This window comes from Tribolium castaneum, chromosome 4 (assembly GCF_031307605.1).
Source record: "Tribolium castaneum strain GA2 chromosome 4, icTriCast1.1, whole genome shotgun sequence".
Lineage (NCBI taxonomy): Eukaryota > Metazoa > Arthropoda > Insecta > Coleoptera > Tenebrionidae > Tribolium > Tribolium castaneum.
Genome location: NC_087397.1, coordinates 6,363,892 through 6,383,283, shown reverse-complemented (window position 1 = coordinate 6,383,283; position 19,392 = coordinate 6,363,892). Strand labels below are relative to the sequence as shown.

General features: G+C 39.3%; 5 protein-coding genes and 1 long non-coding RNA gene across 8 annotated transcripts; 4 read left to right on the top strand and 2 right to left on the bottom strand.

The window, feature by feature from the left end:
• Positions 1-157: 157 nt before the first annotated feature.
• LOC655336 (uncharacterized) lies at positions 158-2,705 on the bottom strand. 2 transcript variants are annotated; one of them, XM_970939.5, is made up of 4 exons: positions 2,545-2,705; positions 1,443-1,665; positions 1,183-1,385; positions 158-811 (listed from the first exon to the last, which is right to left on the bottom strand). In XM_970939.5, the coding sequence occupies exons 2-4, from the start codon at positions 1,517-1,519 to the stop codon at positions 279-281; spliced, it is 813 nt and encodes a 270-aa protein (XP_976032.1). In that variant the 5' UTR covers positions 1,520-1,665; positions 2,545-2,705; the 3' UTR covers positions 158-278. The 2 variants fall into 2 exon arrangements, with proteins under 2 accessions (XP_976032.1, XP_015840426.1); XM_015984940.2 differs by lacking the exons at positions 1,183-1,385; positions 1,443-1,665; positions 2,545-2,705 and adding an exon at positions 859-1,121.
• Positions 2,706-3,139: 434 nt separating this feature from the next.
• On the top strand, positions 3,140-7,460 carry dmpd (dampened). 2 transcript variants are annotated; one of them, XM_008197070.3, is made up of 4 exons: positions 3,140-3,613; positions 3,803-4,078; positions 5,475-5,919; positions 5,965-7,460. In XM_008197070.3, the coding sequence occupies exons 2-4, from the start codon at positions 3,833-3,835 to the stop codon at positions 6,681-6,683; spliced, it is 1,410 nt and encodes a 469-aa protein (XP_008195292.1). In that variant the 5' UTR covers positions 3,140-3,613; positions 3,803-3,832; the 3' UTR covers positions 6,684-7,460. The 2 variants fall into 2 exon arrangements, with proteins under 2 accessions (XP_008195292.1, XP_967057.1); XM_961964.4 differs by having other exon boundaries at positions 3,151-3,613; positions 3,800-4,078.
• A 233-nt stretch (positions 7,461-7,693) lies between these two features.
• bigmax lies at positions 7,694-8,810 on the top strand. Its single transcript, XM_064356123.1, has 4 exons — positions 7,694-7,993; positions 8,040-8,201; positions 8,246-8,466; positions 8,514-8,810. Exons 1-4 carry the CDS (start codon positions 7,912-7,914, stop codon positions 8,700-8,702), a joined length of 654 nt encoding a protein of 217 aa, XP_064212193.1. The 5' UTR covers positions 7,694-7,911; the 3' UTR covers positions 8,703-8,810.
• A 194-nt stretch (positions 8,811-9,004) lies between these two features.
• LOC103313555 (uncharacterized) lies at positions 9,005-12,346 on the bottom strand. Its single transcript, XR_511530.3, has 2 exons — positions 12,053-12,346; positions 9,005-9,371 (listed from the first exon to the last, which is right to left on the bottom strand). It is a non-coding gene; the product is annotated as an uncharacterized LOC103313555 (long non-coding RNA).
• Positions 12,347-13,956: 1,610 nt separating this feature from the next.
• Positions 13,957-15,985, top strand: LOC655662 (moesin/ezrin/radixin homolog 1). The gene is made up of 6 exons (XM_962225.5): positions 13,957-14,243; positions 14,293-14,555; positions 14,603-14,833; positions 14,884-15,144; positions 15,191-15,734; positions 15,782-15,985. Exons 1-6 carry the CDS (start codon positions 14,064-14,066, stop codon positions 15,944-15,946), a joined length of 1,644 nt encoding a protein of 547 aa, XP_967318.3. The 5' UTR covers positions 13,957-14,063; the 3' UTR covers positions 15,947-15,985.
• Parg (Poly(ADP-ribose) glycohydrolase) lies at positions 15,983-19,337 on the top strand. The gene is made up of 8 exons (XM_962307.4): positions 15,983-16,343; positions 16,391-16,540; positions 16,589-16,827; positions 16,873-16,967; positions 17,017-17,179; positions 17,225-17,543; positions 18,474-18,702; positions 18,752-19,337. The coding sequence occupies exons 1-8, from the start codon at positions 16,101-16,103 to the stop codon at positions 19,306-19,308; spliced, it is 1,995 nt and encodes a 664-aa protein (XP_967400.2). The 5' UTR covers positions 15,983-16,100; the 3' UTR covers positions 19,309-19,337.
• The last annotated feature ends 55 nt before the right edge of the window (positions 19,338-19,392 follow it).

The window sequence follows — 19,392 nt, the reverse complement described above, 5'->3', positions numbered from 1 at the left end:
ATTCCGAGCATGTGGCCCCCTAATTACCTCATGGAAACGTTTTTTGGAAGTAACCCCGCCAAAACCCGAGTCGTAGAACAAATTCTATTTATACCACCCACGGGTGTTCTAAAATAACTAGCGACTTTGAGGTCGATCTTGCGGCATTAAAACACGATTTTGGTGTACTTAAATAAATTTAATGAGCATTATGATTACAGTTACAAAAATAATCAATGTCTAAAAGAAACCAACTAAAAATTAAAGATATTGCTTAGACAACATTAAATGTGCCCACTTCACATGGAAGTGGGAGACCAAAAATTCATTTCCCTAAGTTCTGACGGTTTGGGTACAAACACCTGACTCCTCTTGCCATTCGACACCTCATCCACACTCAAATTCGACTCTGTCCTCTTCATCTCCTTCTCCTCTTCAGCGATAAAGCCCATACTCTGTGACAAATTCTGCCTCTTGGCCAACAAATTCGACAAAATCCAACTGCCCTGGTGTTCGGAGTCGACAAAAGGCCCCGTGAAGTATTTGTTCACGCGTCGCGTGCTTTTCGGGGACGAGTTGGGGGACGTCAGGGGCGACGCGGGCAACGACTTGCTCCCTCGACGTAACGAAGGGTTGAAACCCTCTGGGGGCAAATCACAATCTTTTTTCTGGATGTCAAAGCCACGGATGGCTTTCCCTAACACCATCTGGTGGGCCACTCGCACCACAGAAGTGCCGCATTTCGCGGCCTCGCCTTTGAAACCGTCGTCCACGCCACTGGACTTGGTCTTGGTGGCGGAGGGGAAGCGGACCTGTTGGGCCGTGGTACTATCTGGAAAAGACCATATGGGGCTGTTACCACCAAGGGAATGGCGTTACCGGTCAAGGGGAGGGGCTCCATGGTGCGCGCGGACGGCCATTCAACAATGAACTGGATTTAGACTTGTTTGCGTTAGATAAGTTTCAATACCGGGTGGCCACATATTAACGAAAGGAAAACAAAGAATTCACTTGGAATTATTTATTGTGGACACGTGGTGCAAAATTAACAATGAAGTGTGGTTAAAAACACAAAGAGTTGGGACGTAGTAAACAGCGTTACGTAAAACATTTATCGCGATTTTGAAGCAAATAGTGCGATAAAAAATTCAGTCAACATTTGAAAATTTGCGTCAGTGATAAGTGATAATTGAGATAACTTACCAATCGAGTTCTGGAGAAACTTCTGGCAATAGGGGGTGTGTTTGGAAAAATCGGGCTGGGCCCCAGTCCAATTTTTGTCTTTCAAGTTCGCCGCAAGTGTTTGATTTTGTGTGTCATTAAAACCTCGTGTTTTACTGCGATAATAATACATGAAACTATCATCTAATTCAGTCGGTGAGAAAGCGCTCTGTTCAAAATCTAGCCTGAATTCCAAACACCACAATTAAAATTGATTATTTCACCCCAAACTGTTGACCTACCTATCATTCATTTTTGTTTTCATCCATTGAGGAAGTGACATTCCCGAAGACAATGACCTATCTTCTTGAGTCGCCATTATGTAACACCAATTTTCAACGGAAATTTTAAACACGTAACATAAGCTCAACTAGACTTAATTAATTACAATTAAATTTGTACTTATAATAAATCTGTCTCCGTGCCGGGCTGTCTCTAGGAGTAAGCTTTTGCCATTCTACTGAGCTGTAAACAAAAATAATCATATGAGCGTTACGTCAAGTATTGTTGACAATGCCAAACTTTTGCTTGGCACAAGATGTGATTAATTTGCACTTTTATGATAACAGCGGGTGCCAAACCGCTTTGGTACCGTAAAACCACGGTAATAAAGGCCAAGGCAAGTTTGATGAACCATGAAGGTAATACTCTATTGTTATTTTCCACGATAACTGGCCCAATTAATTCGTCAATTGCCAGAAGCGGGAAGTTTCCATTTTGTTACTAATTAAAGCGTGGCATTTAATGCATATTTCACGATGAATTTGCATAAATATTTAGGAATTTTTTGCGAATTTTCCGCTTTAAAAGGTGAAAGTTCCAACCGATAAATTGTTATTCCCCATTATTGCAAACATAATATTTACAATAACAAACCCAGGCTTGACTCACCCTTGATGAGGAAATACCGTTGACAAGTGGAACAGGATCTCCGAACCAAAATTAATTATATTGAGACTATCGATATTTTTATTACTCAATTGTTAATTTTTAATGACTTATTGTGATAATTATGCAATGTTTTCTTTAATCCTAATCGCCAGTTTTGAAATATACACAAAGATAAAAGCAAAACAAATCGTTTTTTTCTTTTTTGCCCACTGTTGCATCACTTTGGAAAGTGTAGGTATGTAGGCCGCCAGTCATTTCTAATTATTATTTGAACAATTACTCATTATTCGCGTTCAAATGTCAGAAGAGTTCTTTGGGGCCATCTGCTGCTATCGCATCGCCGATAACGCGCCTGACATGCCAAAAGCCAACTTTTTCTTAATTTCTGATTGGCCAATTGTCACGCCATTCTCGTTGCACAAAATACGATAAATGGCCCCGAGGGGCACTCACCTTCATTTTTCTGTTAATAACATTGGGCTTTCTGCAATAAAACACACACATTTTGGTACGATAATTACACACAAAAATGGAGGCTACAACTCGGGTTCGGAGCACAGCCGTGCAGAATAAAAGGGAAATAATCGAACGAAATGTGCGCAGGGGCTGTGTGCGCACCGATCACCATGAACCCGACAATTTTTTTATCGCAGGTTTAAAAATCACCAATTGAACAAAGATTATTTTTCCTTTGCTGGTGTGTCGTAACAAGATAATTTCTTGTTTGCTTTTCTTGTTGTTGACCCGAAAGGCAATTAACTGCGTCTTCAAGACCTGGAAAAAATTACAATAAAAGTAATGCAACAGATGAATGTGACTCGAAATTGATACAATAATTTTCTCCGCAACTATTTTCATCACTTTACTTGAAATGCTCCAGCTAATTTCTTCGTTTTTTGTTAAAATTACTGGTGGGCAAGTGGATCAAAGAAACGCAACCGCAATGCTCCCCACTCACTTTTTTCACTTATTTATTTCAAAAGAAGCCAAAAAGGGCATTGTTCGTGTTATTTTTCCAAAATTGAGCCACTTTTTCAGGTGGGAAATGAAAATATTGACGTTTAAATTTGCGGCCATAATTTTGAAAAGTCAGTTGCCAGTGCTGCCAATTCGAATCATTTTTGGTGCACTGAGAGCGCCCGTTTTTTCGCTTAAAGCCCGGTTTTACTGGAAAAACCGTGAAATGGTTTAGGTTTTGGTCGAAAAAGCTGTCGATTCGTTTGAATGAGGAACGACTGGGCCGCTGATTGGCTGTAAACCCCCGCGCGTGTGCCTTGGTACTTTTCTTGTTTCGGTTTGTTGTATTGGCTGTGTTGATTTGGTGAGTTTCTCCCGATTCTCCGAGCATCCAGAGGTAACGTTTCGAAATTCGCAAGGACTTGGTGAATCCTTTGTCCTTAAAAGTCCGAATCCTTTGAGAAAGACAGCCCCTTTCGAGCCCTAAAGCCCCGAAAATGCAGCCGAAAGTGCGCGCTTTCCGCCAATCCGCTCGCAAATGAAAGGGAAAAGCTGTTTGTTCCAGGTACGTTCATCCATTTTTGATTATTTCACTGACATGTCTGTAGAAAATTTCGATTTGGTTTGAATCAAATCAAGTTGAAATCCTTTCGAGTCGCGATTCGCGTAGTTGAATGTCCCGTTTAGCGATTCGCTTGGTGGTTTTTGTGTGAGATTGGCGGTGGTCGCGAGGAAAAATTATTTTTTGCAGCAGGTGAAGAAGTGAGTCCAGGGGGTTGCAGTCATGGTTTCGACAAGGCAGATGAGTATTGGGAACAGTGGGACGACTGAGGGGTCAGAACACGCGGAAAATGGGCCGGCTAAGTACACAAGGAACAGCACCGCTGCTGCACATTCCAGTCATCAAGGACAATGCAGCAAAAGCACCACCAATGCACCGGCGAAACTGCATTTTTTAGACCTACCTCAGGAAATTATCGAGAAGATTTTTAGCTATTTAACCTACAAAAATATCTGCCAGCTGAGATTTGTAAGTATGGAGGCTGTTTACACACGAGTGCATGGAAATTTTGCATGCAAAACAAGTCTTTCCCAGTTTAATCGCAAAGTCTTAATTGTTGGTGTTTGTTTTTCTAATGGCTTTGCACAATTGTTATTAATGGTCGGGGATTTTATTTCATAATTCAATCAATCCCAGACAAAATGCAACCTGATGAGGTGTGATGTAACATCATGGAACTAAAATTTTTCCCATCTTTAAAAGTTTATCTAATTAACAATGAATATTCTAGACATAATTATTAATTAATACATGTCTTAATACTTACTCAAGAAGCCAGCTTAAAAAAATACCCTTGAAGTCCAACATTTCGGATAAATTTTTATGTTAGTTTATCTCATTCTGGCAGAAAATCTACATTTCCACAAAAATGTTTTTGTAAACTCGTGCATAGAATTATTTCAACCAATTTTTAAGCCAATTAACGTTCCAGTATTTTATTTTTTAATTAGCCCATATTCTGATTATTAATTAAAAAATGGAAAAATGTACTAACCTTTACTATATTTGTCCGTAAAAAAATAATCAACGATGCCACATATGATTTATTTAAAATTCGTGATTTTATTAATAAATTTAATATTATACAAAGAATTTTTTTACTATATTTACCTTCATATGTAAGCATTTCTCTACCATATCAGAGAGTTGGTGCGTCGGTTTTTGAACACCCGGTAAGGGCTTGATATATCAAAACATACTTTGATTGCTGGTTTGCACACGAATTGATTGTATTTGCAGCTGTTTCTAACACATTTAGTTCTTAATTGTTGGTCAATTCCCATTTGTTTACGTAATGAGTTAATCAGTTTGACAATTACTTTATTTATTTATTTAATCCAGGATCTGATAAAAAATACAATACGAGAAGGTGTGATAATTTTATTACGAACTAAGTCTTCTATTCTTTTTTAAATCATTAATAAATTAGCAAATTATATTCCACAAAATGTCGGGAAGTAATAAATTAAAAGCTAATAAAAAGTTACAGTTTTTTTATTGACCTGAATTTTTCATGAAATTAATTTATTGTTTCATGTTTTTGTTTTAAAAATAAACAGAAAAAAAAGCGCAAAATGCACGTTTGCACCCGAATCGATCATGTTTGCTTTTAATCTATGACTGTCATTTGTTTGTGTAATTATTGTTGAGTATTTTATTTTTTTTATACTTCAGACTGATAAAAATGAAACCTAAGAAGATGTGATTAATTTTATGGAAAAAAAATACCATTTTTCTTTAATAAACACAATGAACATTATTTTACTGCCGTTTTGATGAAAGTGATTAGCAAATTTTCTTATAATTTTTTCATTAAAAAAATTTTTTAACATAAAATATGCCAAAGAAATTGTTTTGGTCGCAGGTTTGCACCCGAATCGATCGTATTTGCGGCCATATTTTGAACACGACCTTTCAACGTTTGCAACATCAGCTCCTTGACCGATTTCACGAAATCAAACGTAAAATGCCTCGTCGAGAGAGCGCCCGTCGAAACCATCACCTAGCTTGTGAAAGCGACATCATAGAGACCCTCCACATGAGACTAACCCTCTTGCAAATGTCCCTCGGCAAGCACATAGAACGTAAACATTGCTGCTTTTTCCCGGGCGAAATCCTCGACGAAGTTTTACACATTTTGCATTACATCAAAGTCACTCCAAAACTCGCACGTCCCTATAAAGTAACCGACGAACTTTTCGACTTGTCCACAATGGCCATGGAGTACTTCAAGGAGAAAATCGAGCCGGACTTGCCCGAAATCGCTTATTTCAACACGGATTTCCTCGACTTCGCCGGGAGCTACCCTTGTAAGTACCAATTTTCCGAAACCAAACCAAAGCGTTGCTTTCCAGCCACTAGCAAGAAAAACTACCTGTTGGACTCGTTCTCGATCGACATGGACGAAGCGAAAGACGCTGACAGCCCCCCGCATGACGCTTCGAACGCGGAGGCTTCGCCGGAAGGGGTCCCCCAATCGAACATCGTACTGCGAAAAGGCATCCGGAAAATCAAGCAAGGCATGAAGCGGTACAACAGTCAGTTGACGATCCTGCGACAGGACGTGCGCTCCTGCCGACAGAAAGCCGCCGAACAACAGAAACTTATGTCCGAACAGCAGAAACAACTCGCTGAACAACAAAAACAAATCCTCGAATACGCCACACGCATGGATGAAAACGACAAAAAGAACGAGGAAATTTCACGAAAATTCAGCACACTGTTGCAGGAATTGAATAAATGTAAAACGGAACTGCAGTACTGGCGATCGAAGTCGCCGGCGACTCCGCTTTTCTGCACTAGTTGCGGAAATGCAGTGCTTCCGCACCCAGAGGAGTTGGAGGCGTTGGTGAACCAAGGGGTGAATCCGCTGGGGTTGGAGCCCATTTCGGATTTCGAGCCGATTCCGGGGAGCAGTAACAGCGAAGAGGCGGCTTTGGAGGTCGAGGCGGCCGCCGAGCCGTGTAAAAGTACTAAACGGAAATTAGAAGATAATACACCGACGAGAGCTTCGACTAGTAAAAAGTCGCGGAGGATTCTCAAAGGGCGCACCAATAAAAGATCAAAAATTTAATTCGCTTAGTGATGTTTTGGTTGACTGCCTTTTTAAGACTGGTAAAGTGTTATATTTGGAGCTTTTTTGTGCACAGCCAGAAATTTTTTCCTTTGATTTTTTTCCACTCCTCACGAAAGGTAGAACAATACTACTCAGCTTTAAAGTATTACATGCTCTCCGTGTCTGTTGTATATTGTGTCTCAGGAAGTGTCCATATTTGCTAGCCAGTTTAGAGAATTATGTGTGATAGGACTACGAAACTCTTGCCCCATCTCCCGTTTTTGTATTTTGTATAAAATTGAGTGTTTATTCAGTGGATTTCAGTTGTAGGGTCCAAATAATGAGTTTTTTTGGACACTGCCATTTATGTATGGGAACATACGATTACAACATTTCTAGTACAAGTTTTTTTAGACTAATTTTGTAAACATAATGTTTTAGTTAGTTTTGTTCAGTGTAAATTGATAGTGTATATTACAGACAAAATTGATTGATTCAATATCGCGCTTCATATAGTTTATTTTGCATAAAATGTTAACGAGTTTACTAATTTCAATAGTTTATAGGTAGTTTAATTTTACTAAACATTGTTGATACACAGTATAATCTTTTTTCTAACTTAATTTAATATAAAGTGTCCTTTTATTTGGAAAATTAGGATAGGTGTGATAAACACTACTAGATTTAAAAATTAACAAAATTGAATAAACAAAGAAAAAAATGTCTATTTTCAAATTTAATATATGTACCTATGTACCCGTATTTTATTTAGTTAATAAATTATTTGTGTGATAACTTTGGCTTTCATTAAAAAACCCAACTTTACATCATCCACGTTCACAAGCCAAGTGGAACCACCTTTTATTAATCCACCTTGGCCAATTTACTTTACACAAAAATGTTTCTCCAAATAATCTCAAGCTTCTCCATAAGACAAAGATAAGATTAAATGGAAAAACACATTGGATTACGAAAAAGTACAATAAACCAACTAATCCCTTGTTTGTTTCACAAAATTCCCCAATCGGGCAACCAACAAAACACCCGCGCAAAATCATGCTTGCATAACTGCACATTCTTCATGTGTGTTGTTTTGATTAGACTTTCGATTACCATGTTCAAACTCCCCATTCTGCAATGTTTTCGCAATTGACCATTTAATATTTACATTATCATTGCCGCGATAAGTGTTTTAGCAAGCCCCTCGCATCTCTAACCTCAACGCAATGCGAAACGTTCAATAACAATGCCACGAGACCACAGCACTTTCCAAAGGTGCAACAGCACAGGTTCGATCGGTTTGGGGAACACCTCGTCCCTGAATTCAGGTAAGGTAAATATTTGTGGTGGGAATTACTCGAAAATTGGGTTCAGACGACGAGGATGAGCTCGAGAGCAAGCCCTCGCCAATGAGCTACAAGGAGCGCCGACGAGAGGCTCACACCCAAGCTGAACAGAAACGGAGAGATGCCATCAAGAAAGGGTACGACACTCTGCAGGAATTGGTCCCCACGTGCCAACAAACGGACGTCTCAGGTAATTATCCCGGGGCTTTGTTGTTGTGTAATCGGGCTTAATAGGGTACAAGCTGAGCAAAGCCACCGTCCTGCAAAAGTCAATAGACTACATCCAGTACCTGCAACAGCAGAAAAAGAAGCAGGAGGAGGAGCGCAACGCTCTGAGGAAGGAAGTGGTGGCTCTCAGGATCATGCAGACGAACTACGAACAGATCGTCAAGGCCCAACAGACCCAGCCTGGACACACCGAAACACGGATTTCAGACGAAGTCAAATTCTCTGTGGTAATTTCTGGAAGTTGCATAAATCGCAATTCACATCGCAATTTTAGTTTCAAGCCATAATGGAGCAGCTCTTTCTCACGTTTAGCAACGTCTCAGTCAGCAATTTTTCCGAGTTGTCCGCAGGTGTCTTCAGCTGGTTGGAGGAGTGCTGCAAGCCGCAGACTTTGAAAGAGACTGTGTTCAAGGTCCTGCAAAGACACAACAACCACATGCGGAACCAACCACCAAATTCATAGCGATTTTTCATGTTGTAATATTTTAAAGTTTTAAGTACCTACATATGCCTATTTTATCGTTATAATTTTGTTGTACTATAGCCAAATAAAGAATTTTGTTATTTTGAATATCGTGTTTCTGTTCATGCCTTCCCTGGGATTACGATACAATTATCGATAACATATTTTTCGCGCTTGACAAAAAATACTAGTTGAAAGATAGGGATTATTGATCTTTGGAGAAGGAGCAGCACGGAGTATTAGCAATGATAATGAAGGTGGTGGCATAGAAAAACAAGCATTGGCCGCATCGATTGCGACCATTAATTGCGAAAAATATTTATTTTAAAACCAATAAAAATCAGTAACAAAACTCACATTTATTTACACAGAGCTTAAAAAAAGTCGGCTTATTTTTAGCGGCGTTACACAACGCTCGTTTCTGTTTGTTGATTCGAAATGTGCATGATGTATTTAAGCGAGATCGATTCTCGCCTTGTTTTCTGTCGTTGGTTGTTTTTCTTGGGACGTGGTGGACAGCAGATGTGTCGGAACACATGAGCATAGCACAGGAACAGCGCTATGATGATGATGCTCCCGATGACTGCCGTCAGCACTATCTCCAGATATTCCAGAACGTGCATATCTTTCGCATTGTTACGAAATCTCAGCTGACCTCGCAATGAATATCTGCAATTGTAATAATTTCATTAATTACACGTGCGTGAGAGCGAGCTCCGAAGTTTGCTAATTACTCAGTTTCGCCAATTGATTCAAAAGCTCTCAAGTTTTCATTACTTAATCTGGGGTTTTTACGGCGGCAAGAATTTGGGGCGCCGCGTTGTTTCGATCCCGAAATAATGTTAAGTAAACAGCGAACGAGTGGTTTTATTGCACTTTGAAATAATTATTGTTCCGAGTCAGGGTTCTATTTCGGCAAAGTGTGTTTGGAGATGTGGAGACAACTTGTACTTTTTTAAATGAAAAATAATCCGGCTTGATAATTACAAGCGCACTGATATTGGAAGTCCCTTTCCGTGTCTCAGCCCGGAGTCAGCCTCCGGATCCAATTTTCGTCTGTAGCGATCCGCGCCCATTTTCATTATCCCTGCCCTGTCATTTTTCCCTTTCGTAAATAACGTATCAGTCAATAACCCACGGGAACCAATAAATCAACCGCCTAATCGATCTCTTCTCAGGTAATGTTTCTTTTCTGCTCGATTGTTTGTCCAACTTCCGACCGTTTGCATTTTAATTCTCATTGATCTCCGTTAAAGACTGGTCACAGCTTTGATTATTTTTTCCTTGCAATATCGATCATGTAACAATCATACAGTGGATGCATGATTACGTGTGACCATCAGCTCAAAATCAGTCAACAGTGAAAAGTGTTAGCGGTAAACTTAATCTAATCATCGTGCTTCGTGAACCGTGTTGACTCAAGAGCACGGATGACAGACATGTGGAAAAACGGCGAATTTTTCACTTTAGAAACGAGGAGTTATTAATGCAACGCTTCCGAAGCGCGAATGCAAAACGAATTTCCTCTCACCTGAAAAGAAATAAATTTTCAGAGGTTCATTAGAGCGTTTTGTGCGAAAATGCGACAAATGAGGCGATTCTGGGACAAGGGAAGAAACACTTTTTGGGTTCAAATTTTTGTCAGTGGTCAACCGATGGCTGAGACTGACATGTGAATCAATCCACGACCTGAGTTTCATTACCCACGAATTTATGTGAGCGCAGCAACGACACAGGCCCTATAATTAACAAATGGAATTAACTGTCGGCCTTTGAATATTAATTAAAACTTGTTTCCGCGATATTTTATGGCAAATCCGACTGTCAGACGTGTAACAGCCGACATGTCCATCTGTAACGAATTTATCACCAGATTACCGCTATTTATACTCCCTGGATAAATATTTGGAATTGCGCAAAATGCAATTACGTGCAAGAAAGCGCCGAATAAATCCGCCGGCTTTTCCAATCTAAGAAGTGTGAAAAGCGGAGTTTTCGTAGTTTGGGTCAGCGTCGGTGAAATATTTTCCGGCAATTCCACCGATAAACTATGCAAAAATACAATTTGCCAGGAAATTATACCGAAGCGAGCGGAATGGAATTAGAGCCGGGATTCGTCCCTAAATTCCAACTTCCAAAAATTAAATTTAAGCTCCGACTTTGATTCAATAAGATCACCGTCGCGGAAGGATAATGCCGGGATGAATTTTTCACGAGAATTCGTGACGAATATTTACACAGCCCAGTCGTAAAATATCTTTACGATCAATCATCGCTAATAAAATTGAGGTATTTGTGAGCTGATCGGTTTACTTTCATCTAATAATTGGCCAACTATTCCGAGATAAGAAATTCACAAAAACGAACAAACGTAACCCAGATTCGACCTGACGTGAGGCAATTAGGGGATCATTGGGAATTGTTTTTTACAATAAAGCGAGTTTTTTGAATGAGCTACGTTTCACTGACTCTGAATACAAATTGCGAATAAAACAGCAATTTGGGTTAATTTAAATTGGGTGCAGATACACAATAAAATATTATTGGGAAAAAAATGCTGAATGACACCAGAATTACAACACAACATTCGAAAAAATGGCCAGGCCTGAAATAGTCAAATATTTTCCCATAGCCAGATTCGGAACAAAGGCTGCGGTTAAACTGCCACTAGCAGCTTTTTGGGATAAAATTGCAATTTCCTTTCTATCTGATTGCTCCTCGTTGGGCTTCGAAAACATTTATTTGGTGACGTGAAAAATTATAAAATAATATCGACGACACAAATTCGCTCGGTTATACGCAAATTTCCGAAACAGTATCGCTTCATTACAAAAAGTCTTAATTAAAACACAGCAGAAAGCTGTAACCTACACCAGACTCAACTGGGAAAGTCGGATTAAATTTTTATACAAGTATTTTAATTAAAAAAAAATATTGCAACGATTTAAAATTATTTAGACACGCACCTAATACCGTTTATTAATAAAATACCTCAAAACACAAGTTGTGTGAAAATATGCAAAAAGTGTGCGAAACAATGGGGTATTTAATTAAAAATAATCTGTCTCAGTGGTATTCCCCTAACGAGTCCGCAAATTAATTAAAACTTAAAAATTGCCAAAATCGCAAAAACAAAAACTGTGCATTGCGCTTTAAGAATGTTGCCGAAGCTTCGTCGCTTTGCGAATTTAATTAACCGAATATTTCATCTAGCGATTCAACCAATAATTAATTATCTCAATAATTAGATTTGGTTTAAAGTGAGGCAAGCTTGTTAATTCCGTTTGAAACTTGGAGAGTAGTTTTGGCAATCACCCGAAAAAACCAAAGGGGTCGCAACCCCCGCCTACCTCAGCCATGTCCCCTAGAAATCACACTCGTGTACTAAACGTGAGCATTACGCACGCATGAGCACTTCTGGAGCACTGCTCGAGCATCGGCGTCGTCGGTGCAACTGATGCGGGGTTGAAACGACGCTCTGTGCCTCCAAACACATCGGCGTCGGTCGTTCCCGCTCGCCCCAAACATCTTGCATTTTTCGATTGTTGCTTAATTAAATCCTTTGAACGGAAACGAATTTTATGACCCGAGGCCGGCTTTTGGCAAAGTTGGAATAGAGGAATGCCTCGGGGATTGAATATCGGAGAAAGCAAAACAAGGATTTGCGGCAAATATTTGAAAAGAAGCCGCTGATAATGGAAGTGACGCGCTAATCTCGGATTTCAGGATTTCTCTGGCCGTGACATTCAAATTTATCAGTTGAAAACCTAAAACTGGAACTACGACGCAAATTTTCGATTTATGAGTGCGAAAATTTATTACTCAAAATATTTGATGGCCAGCACCTATTTTTAAATGCGCGCTTAATGGACCCAGAAATAAATAAACCAAAGTGAAGAGGTATTTAATACACAATGCCTGCCCCAATTTCACCTCTCGAAAATTATGATTTAAGACACGATGTTTAAAAATTGTAAATTTGCTCAAAATGAAACTGCTACAGAAATAAAGCACTTCCCAAAATCTAGGTTCCTTATTACGATTTTTAATAAAACACCTTCCACAAATACAGGCTGTCCCAACGATCCGAAAAAGCTCCATGACTTGTTTATTATTACACTGTTAAATATTTCACTGTAATGAATGACGAATAATGACCTAAGAGTTACATAAAAGTTGAATATCTTTTCAGCAATCAGCAAAAAAACATAAGTGTTAGTATTTTTAGAGAGCCAATCAAAGGTCTTTAAGATGCAAAAATAAAAAATTGGGGTTCCATTTAAAATTTTGAAGTTATTCAACTTACAACATACTATGTACTTTATTTTTTATCTTCTTGATTGCAGTAATAAAGCTAAAAAAATAGTATATCCTTTAAGTTAAACTCTCTTCTTTAAAGTGGTGAAAGTTCTTAGTTTTTATGAAATGATTTTTTAAAAAGCGTGTTTTCGTCAAAAAAATCAAATTACTTTAAAAAACAAAGCAAAATCGACCAATAACAATTTAGCAAAAACATCAGTGTTAAAAGCTACATCCAGCAGAAAAATAGGTTGTTCAGTTAAAAAAAAAACATCAGTTTGTGCTGTAGCTAATTACGGAAACACCCTGTATACCAGAAAATAATTTCGTTACGTCAGGGGGTTAGCATGTGCGGCTTTCATAACAAAAATAATTTTGTAACATTTAAAAGTCTATAATAAACAGCCTGTAAGTTTTAATTTTTCTTGGGTATCAACTTTTGGAAAAAAAGTTGGCAGTTTTGGCAGAAACTTCTTCTAAAAGAACTACTTTTACGATTTGACTAAAATTTCAAACAAATTTTTGAAAAAAAAATCTTTCCGCTTAACTGCTAAAGATTATTTTGGATTTTTTGGTAGAATGTGTCTAAATTTAGGCCTGACCTAAACCAGTTTAACGGATCAATGATAAAACTTTATCAAGATTGGTAGATTTCCTCAGTCAAGTGAAAAAATTCGCCCTTCATAAAGCTGCCATATTTGTGGTGCAACTCCTCCCGTTGATAAACATGAGGAACGATAAATTCCCGAGAAAAATTTACTCAGCTGTATTTGCAGTATGCAGTAATTTTTGCCTCGCAAACACCAGAATAACTAATGATTTGTAAACCGACTCGAATATGGGCTATAATTGGGTTGATAAATGACTGCTTTTAAACACCCCTGTGCTAATTGCTGTGTTTTCCCAAAATTTGTGGCAATACTTGGAATGATAAAATATTAGAAATAATTTCGTACTTATCTAATCAGTAGGTATAGGTAGATATTTCTGCGATAAGGCTAAGTGAAAATTCTGCTGATCTCAACGAAATAGCCCGTTTTCCACGTTTCCATTTGTGCCAAAATGCGCGTGTTGATACGGTCAGCAATATCAGAATGCGAGCTAAACGCATTGCCCAAAACCCCCTTCCGGGAAATTTTCGATGTGATGTGTAAAAATCTACTAGTTTTCGAAAAATGGTACTTTGGGTTGATGTACACAGGCCCTGATTACGAAGACATCTGGTTAGATGGCTCCAAAAAGGTAAAACAAACGCCACATTTCCGAAAATAATGAAATAACAATTCTAAAGTGCCTCAGAGATTTGAAAAGCATCGTCGAGAAATTACAGTTCAAGGTGAAGTATTACCCTGAAGATGTGGGCGAGGAACTTATTGAGAAATCCACAATTGAATTATTTTTCGCACAAGTGAAGAATGATATTGCGAGGGACAAAATTTACTGTCCTGCTGACACGTGCGCCCTTTTGGCATCGTATGCTTTGCAAGCGCAGTTCGGGGATTACTCCGAAAGCAAAAAACTGACCAGTCAGATTAAAAAATTAATCCCGGAGCGGTAATTTTACGCAAAGTGTGACGCCTTACCCAAAACACTGATTTCAGTGTTTTAAACCAACACCAAATGGACATTTCGGAATGGGAGGACACGATTGTGACAATGTGGCAGAAACACAAGGGTTTTGAAGACGAAGATGCAATGATGGAGCACTTGAAACTAGCCCAAAATTTAGAAATGTACGGAGTGACTTTTTTCAAAATCAAAAACCGGAAAGGCACCGACGTGCTACTCGGAGTTAATGCCTTAGGTCTAGATATTTATAAACCTGAGGACAAGTAATATGAAAATTCTCAAGTTAATCAACGAAATAATTATCTAATTCTAGACTGAACCCTCAAATTTCGTTTCCTTGGGCCGAAATAAAAAACCTGAAGTTCAAGGACCGCAAATTTGTTATAAAACCAACCGATAAGACAAGTCAGGACTTTGTATTTTTCACTTCCGAACCAAGAATGAGTAAAATGATTCTAAATTTGGGAATCGGTAATCACTCTTTGTACGTCAAGAGACGAAAACCTGAGACTACTGAAATTACAAGAATGAAGGAACGGGCAAGAGAGATGAGGAAGAATCGGGAAGCCCAAAAGTATGTTATTACCAAAAATTTTTGAAATTATGAAATTTTTTATTAGGCAAAAACTGAATAAGGAACGCGAGGCTCGTGAAGAGGTCGAACGCCGCGAAACTCAGTACAAACTCATGATCGAATCGATGAAAGAAGAGCTTGAACGAAACAGAGCTAATCTTCTCGATGCCCAAAACACCATCCAAAAGCTCCAGCAACAGCTCGAAGAGCTCCAAAGATCCAAAGAAGAACTCGAGAAGCAACAACAAGAACTGAAGGAAATGATGGAGCGTCTAGAGCACAGCAAGAACATGGAAGCTGCTGAAAAACTAGCCCTTGAGCAAGAAATCCGCGAGAAGCAACTAGAAGTGCAACGTATCCAAGAAGAAGTCAACGCCAAAGACGAAGAAACCAAACGACTCCAAGAAGAAGTCGAAGAAGCACGGCGCAGAGAAGAAGAAATGAGACAACTGGAGGAGGAGCGCAAACAACGCGAACTGGAGGAAGCGAAGAAAGGGGAAGAAAAGGAACTGGAAGCGCTCCCGGAGGGGGCCAACACCGAACTCCCGGAAATCGTGGATGTGAATGACCAACTCCGGGACCAACTCAAGGTTTGTTGCCTCCCCTTCTTGTGATTTAAAATAATACGACATTGCAGATGTTGCAACAAAAATTGGACGAAACAAGGAACCAAACGATGGATACGGACCTGGATAAGATCCATCGGGTGAATTTGGCCCAGGGCAGGAATAAATACAAGACTCTGGCCGAAATCAGGCGCGGGAATACAGTGCGTCGCGTCGAAATGTTTGAAAATATGTAAAAAATGTACGAAATAAAATATTTTTATTTTTTGCCATTACGTAATCGTGTTGTGGAACGTACCCCAAACCGTCAACGTCAGTTTTGACGTTTCTCTGCCTAACCTAACTTTTGCCAATAATAATAAATATGAAGCGCCAATTTATGTAGTGACAATGAGCGATAGTGAATCCCAAACATGGCTAGGTACCCCCTTGTCGGACATGTACAAGGGCCAGGGGCCGTGGGGCTTCGCCACTGCTCCTGTCACCCCCGCGAAGTATCACCACGTTCTATTCGAGCTCCCTGTGACGCTGAAGGAGCCCCCGGAGCCCCATTATAACGCACAACCCAAGCATTGGGATGACGATTACGTCCGGATGCCTTACTCGTCCCATAGCTTATTTCTAGTGAAAGAAGTAAATCATGGCTTGGTTAAATTATAAATAAACCAGTGTGTTTCCAGAATGGAGAAGAAGTGATAAAACCGCGCTGGGACGTCATAAACGAAGCCCTTTCGAAACCTATCACCTCAGTCGAAGATTTAGAAAAAGCAATAAATACATATAACAACAAACTACCAAAATTTACAGCACTGAAACATTTTTTTAATGATGTAATATTGCAAAAAATGTAAACACCGTAGCGACTGACGTAATTTTAGGTTATAGAAGAGGAGGAAGCGCAGCTTTTTTTCACGTCCCTGTTACCAAAAATCATCAAACTTGCGTTACGTCTGCCTGAGTTAGTCCCTGGAAGTATTCCACTGTTGCGGAAAAATCATTCCAAATCGGTCAGTCTGAGCCAGTTACAAGTGGCTTCGCTGATTGCGAATGCGTTTTTGTGCACTCTGATCTGGAGGAAAAAAACGTCCGATACTTTCCCCGGCGTTAATTTCACAAAGTAGAAAACAGCAAAAAATTATTTGTGTTGATTGAATTTTTCTAGATTATTTAACGCCGATGATCGGACGTTACGCCAGGAATGTGTCGCGGAAAAATTAAAGTGCATCATGCACTACTTTAATCGAGTCACCACCAAAAGTAAAAATTAGAAACCATTTTCAATGAAGTTAGTAAAACCCGTTTTTAGCTCCAGTCGGTGTCATAACATTCGAGCGCAAGTTCGTCCCCAGGAGCCAAATGCCACGATGGGACGCTCTGGACAATAATTTAGGAAACACCAAAGTGCATATCTCAAGCTCAGGGACGATAGAAGAGGCTCGAGGTTTTTTACAAGTCGATTTTGCGAACAAGTAAACTAAATGTAAAGTGCATTTCAATCATGTAAGAATTGTCAGGTTTATAGGCGGCGGTGTTCTGTCGTATGGCTGTGTTCAGGAGGAGATTCGGTTTGTCATTTGTCCCGAATTGATAATCAGCCGCCTGTTCACCGAGGTGTTGGGTGACGGCGAAGCCGTCATTATCACCGGAATTGAGCGATATAGCAATTATTCCGGTTATTCCAACACCTTCAAGTGGGACGGAAACGTCAATGACGACACACCGTTTGATGATTACGGCCGACGAAAAACAACGTTGGCTGTGATAGATGCGACTCAATTCACAAAATCCAAAGACCAGTTCCACTGTTCGACCATATTACGCGAGCTCAATAAAGTATACAACATAACGTGGGTCTAAATAAAAACGTGGTCAAGAGGGCTGTGACCACATTTTTATTTAGTCTCGGATACGGATATTTAAATGTTAGGAGACGAAACGACGTACAAATAAAACGTTCCTGCCTTCGATAGTTCGGTCCATGTCGCCAGAGAGCGCAGTCATTGATCTATTACCGCCAATTTATTAAAATTGGTTGTATTTGTATAATGGTTAGCACAAGACAAACAAAAAAATACAGGCCGATAGTGCATGAAATTCTCAATAGTAAGACATAAACATAATACACAAATTTTATCCTAAATTAAAAAAAAACAAAACTTTACCAAATGGTACTCTGCCCTATATTTTTCAAAAATGTGCGAATACGGTTACAGATGCAAGAAAAATGTTTAAAAAAAATTGTAGAGAATTAAATTTTCTAAAAAAAAAATCCGCGAGACCATAGTCTTATCTTCAATCAATTAGGCCCCAAAGTCGTTCAATAATTCTAAGCGATAATTCTTTGCGCACCGTCGCATATTTATCAAAACGCTGGGAATACGGTTGAAGATATAAAAGAGTGTAAGTAATAAATAAATTTCCTACAAAAAAATCTGCGAGACTATTATCCTATCTTCAACGGCTTAAGTATATTTTCGTTACTTAACCGCCGGTAAAATGACGGACGAAACGCAAATTTTAAATAATTTTTTATCATGTTTTTTATGAGCATTTTAGCATTTCTTGGTAAGCAATTAGTGAAATGGTTTAATTTAAATTAATTTAAAACAATTTGACACCCGTATAACGCTCGAAGCGCCTTCATTTTTCCTCTAGAGAATTTTTTAGGTACTAAAAATCCTGCGATTTTGTATCTTGTTTCGTTTCCTAATCTATAGTCCTCCGTAGACTGGACACAATGGTAGCTTGTACGATTTTTTCCAGGCTTATGTGGGGTTTAGTTGTCGCGAAAAGCAAAACTTGGCGCCTGTTGCGACAGGCAATTGGGGCTGTGGGGCCTTCAAAGGCGACCCCAACTTAAAATCATTGATCCAACTCATGGCATGTAGCGCCTCTGGACGCGACTTGGTCTACTACTCGTTTGGCGATGTCGAGCTCCGAGATGAATTTTACAAAATGTATATGTTCCTCGCCAATAACAAAATCACTATTTGTAATAAAAAAAAAAAATTTTTGTCCGGTATAATAATCAGTTGTTTTAGGCCAACTGTGGCGTTATTTGTGCCGCTTTTGTGGCGCAAACGTCACTCCAGACAAGTTATACTCCTTTATCCAACAATGCCACTTCGATTCCAAGACACAGCCAACAATAAAACAATTTTTTGGGCTCACACAGAAGCGGAAACCCGATCTCAATTTGCCGTCAACGTCGGCCGAAGATGCAGTTAAAACGAAGAAAACTTCGCCGAACGAGCGGAAAGTTAAGGACGAGGCGAAGCCGAGTGTTGCGAAATATCCCGAGTTACCGGTGACAATCGAACGGAAGAAAAGTCCAGTCACTCCCGACGAAATTATCGAGATTATAGATATCATAGACGGGAATGTGGCGAAAAGTCGGGACAATGCCGAGCAAGAGGAGGAAAGTCTCCTGTCCAAGATCGACAAAATGAAGAAAAGCGAAACGAAGAAGAGCGACGATTGCGAGATCCCGATGGAAGTGGATGTGGAGCCGAAACCCGTGGGGTTCATCGAAGACAAGAAGAGGAAAATCAGCGATTATTTCTCCAAAGTGACCAATCATGTCAACAGCTATTTGTAATTTCTTGAATAAATTTTTGATTTATTTAACTCGTTGCTTTATTGGCTTTGGCCCGTCTAAGCTCCTTCAAATCGCCTCTCCTTG

Coding starts and splice junctions, on each gene's coding strand:
- LOC655336 (XM_970939.5), bottom strand. CDS start 1,519: ATGGCGACTCAAGAAGATAGGTCATTGTCTTCGGGAATGTCACTTCCT. Junction 1,386..1,442: donor AAAACAAAAATGAATGATAG/GTAGGTCAACAG, acceptor TTTGGAATTCAG/GCTAGATTTTGAACAGAGCG. Junction 812..1,182: donor GTTTCTCCAGAACTCGATTG/GTAAGTTATCTC, acceptor GGTCTTTTCCAG/ATAGTACCACGGCCCAACAG.
- dmpd (XM_008197070.3), top strand. CDS start 3,833: ATGGTTTCGACAAGGCAGATGAGTATTGGGAACAGTGGGACGACTGAG. Junction 4,079..5,474: donor ATATCTGCCAGCTGAGATTT/GTAAGTATGGAG, acceptor TTTTGGTCGCAG/GTTTGCACCCGAATCGATCG. Junction 5,920..5,964: donor CTTCGCCGGGAGCTACCCTT/GTAAGTACCAAT, acceptor GTTGCTTTCCAG/CCACTAGCAAGAAAAACTAC.
- bigmax (XM_064356123.1), top strand. CDS start 7,912: ATGCCACGAGACCACAGCACTTTCCAAAGGTGCAACAGCACAGGTTCG. Junction 7,994..8,039: donor CACCTCGTCCCTGAATTCAG/GTAAGGTAAATA, acceptor AATTGGGTTCAG/ACGACGAGGATGAGCTCGAG. Junction 8,467..8,513: donor ACGAAGTCAAATTCTCTGTG/GTAATTTCTGGA, acceptor TCGCAATTTTAG/TTTCAAGCCATAATGGAGCA.
- LOC655662 (XM_962225.5), top strand. CDS start 14,064: ATGCGCGTGTTGATACGGTCAGCAATATCAGAATGCGAGCTAAACGCA. Junction 14,834..14,883: donor ATTTATAAACCTGAGGACAA/GTAATATGAAAA, acceptor ATCTAATTCTAG/ACTGAACCCTCAAATTTCGT. Junction 15,735..15,781: donor AACTCCGGGACCAACTCAAG/GTTTGTTGCCTC, acceptor ACGACATTGCAG/ATGTTGCAACAAAAATTGGA.
- Parg (XM_962307.4), top strand. CDS start 16,101: ATGAGCGATAGTGAATCCCAAACATGGCTAGGTACCCCCTTGTCGGAC. Junction 16,968..17,016: donor TAATCGAGTCACCACCAAAA/GTAAAAATTAGA, acceptor ACCCGTTTTTAG/CTCCAGTCGGTGTCATAACA. Junction 17,180..17,224: donor CAAGTCGATTTTGCGAACAA/GTAAACTAAATG, acceptor AAGAATTGTCAG/GTTTATAGGCGGCGGTGTTC.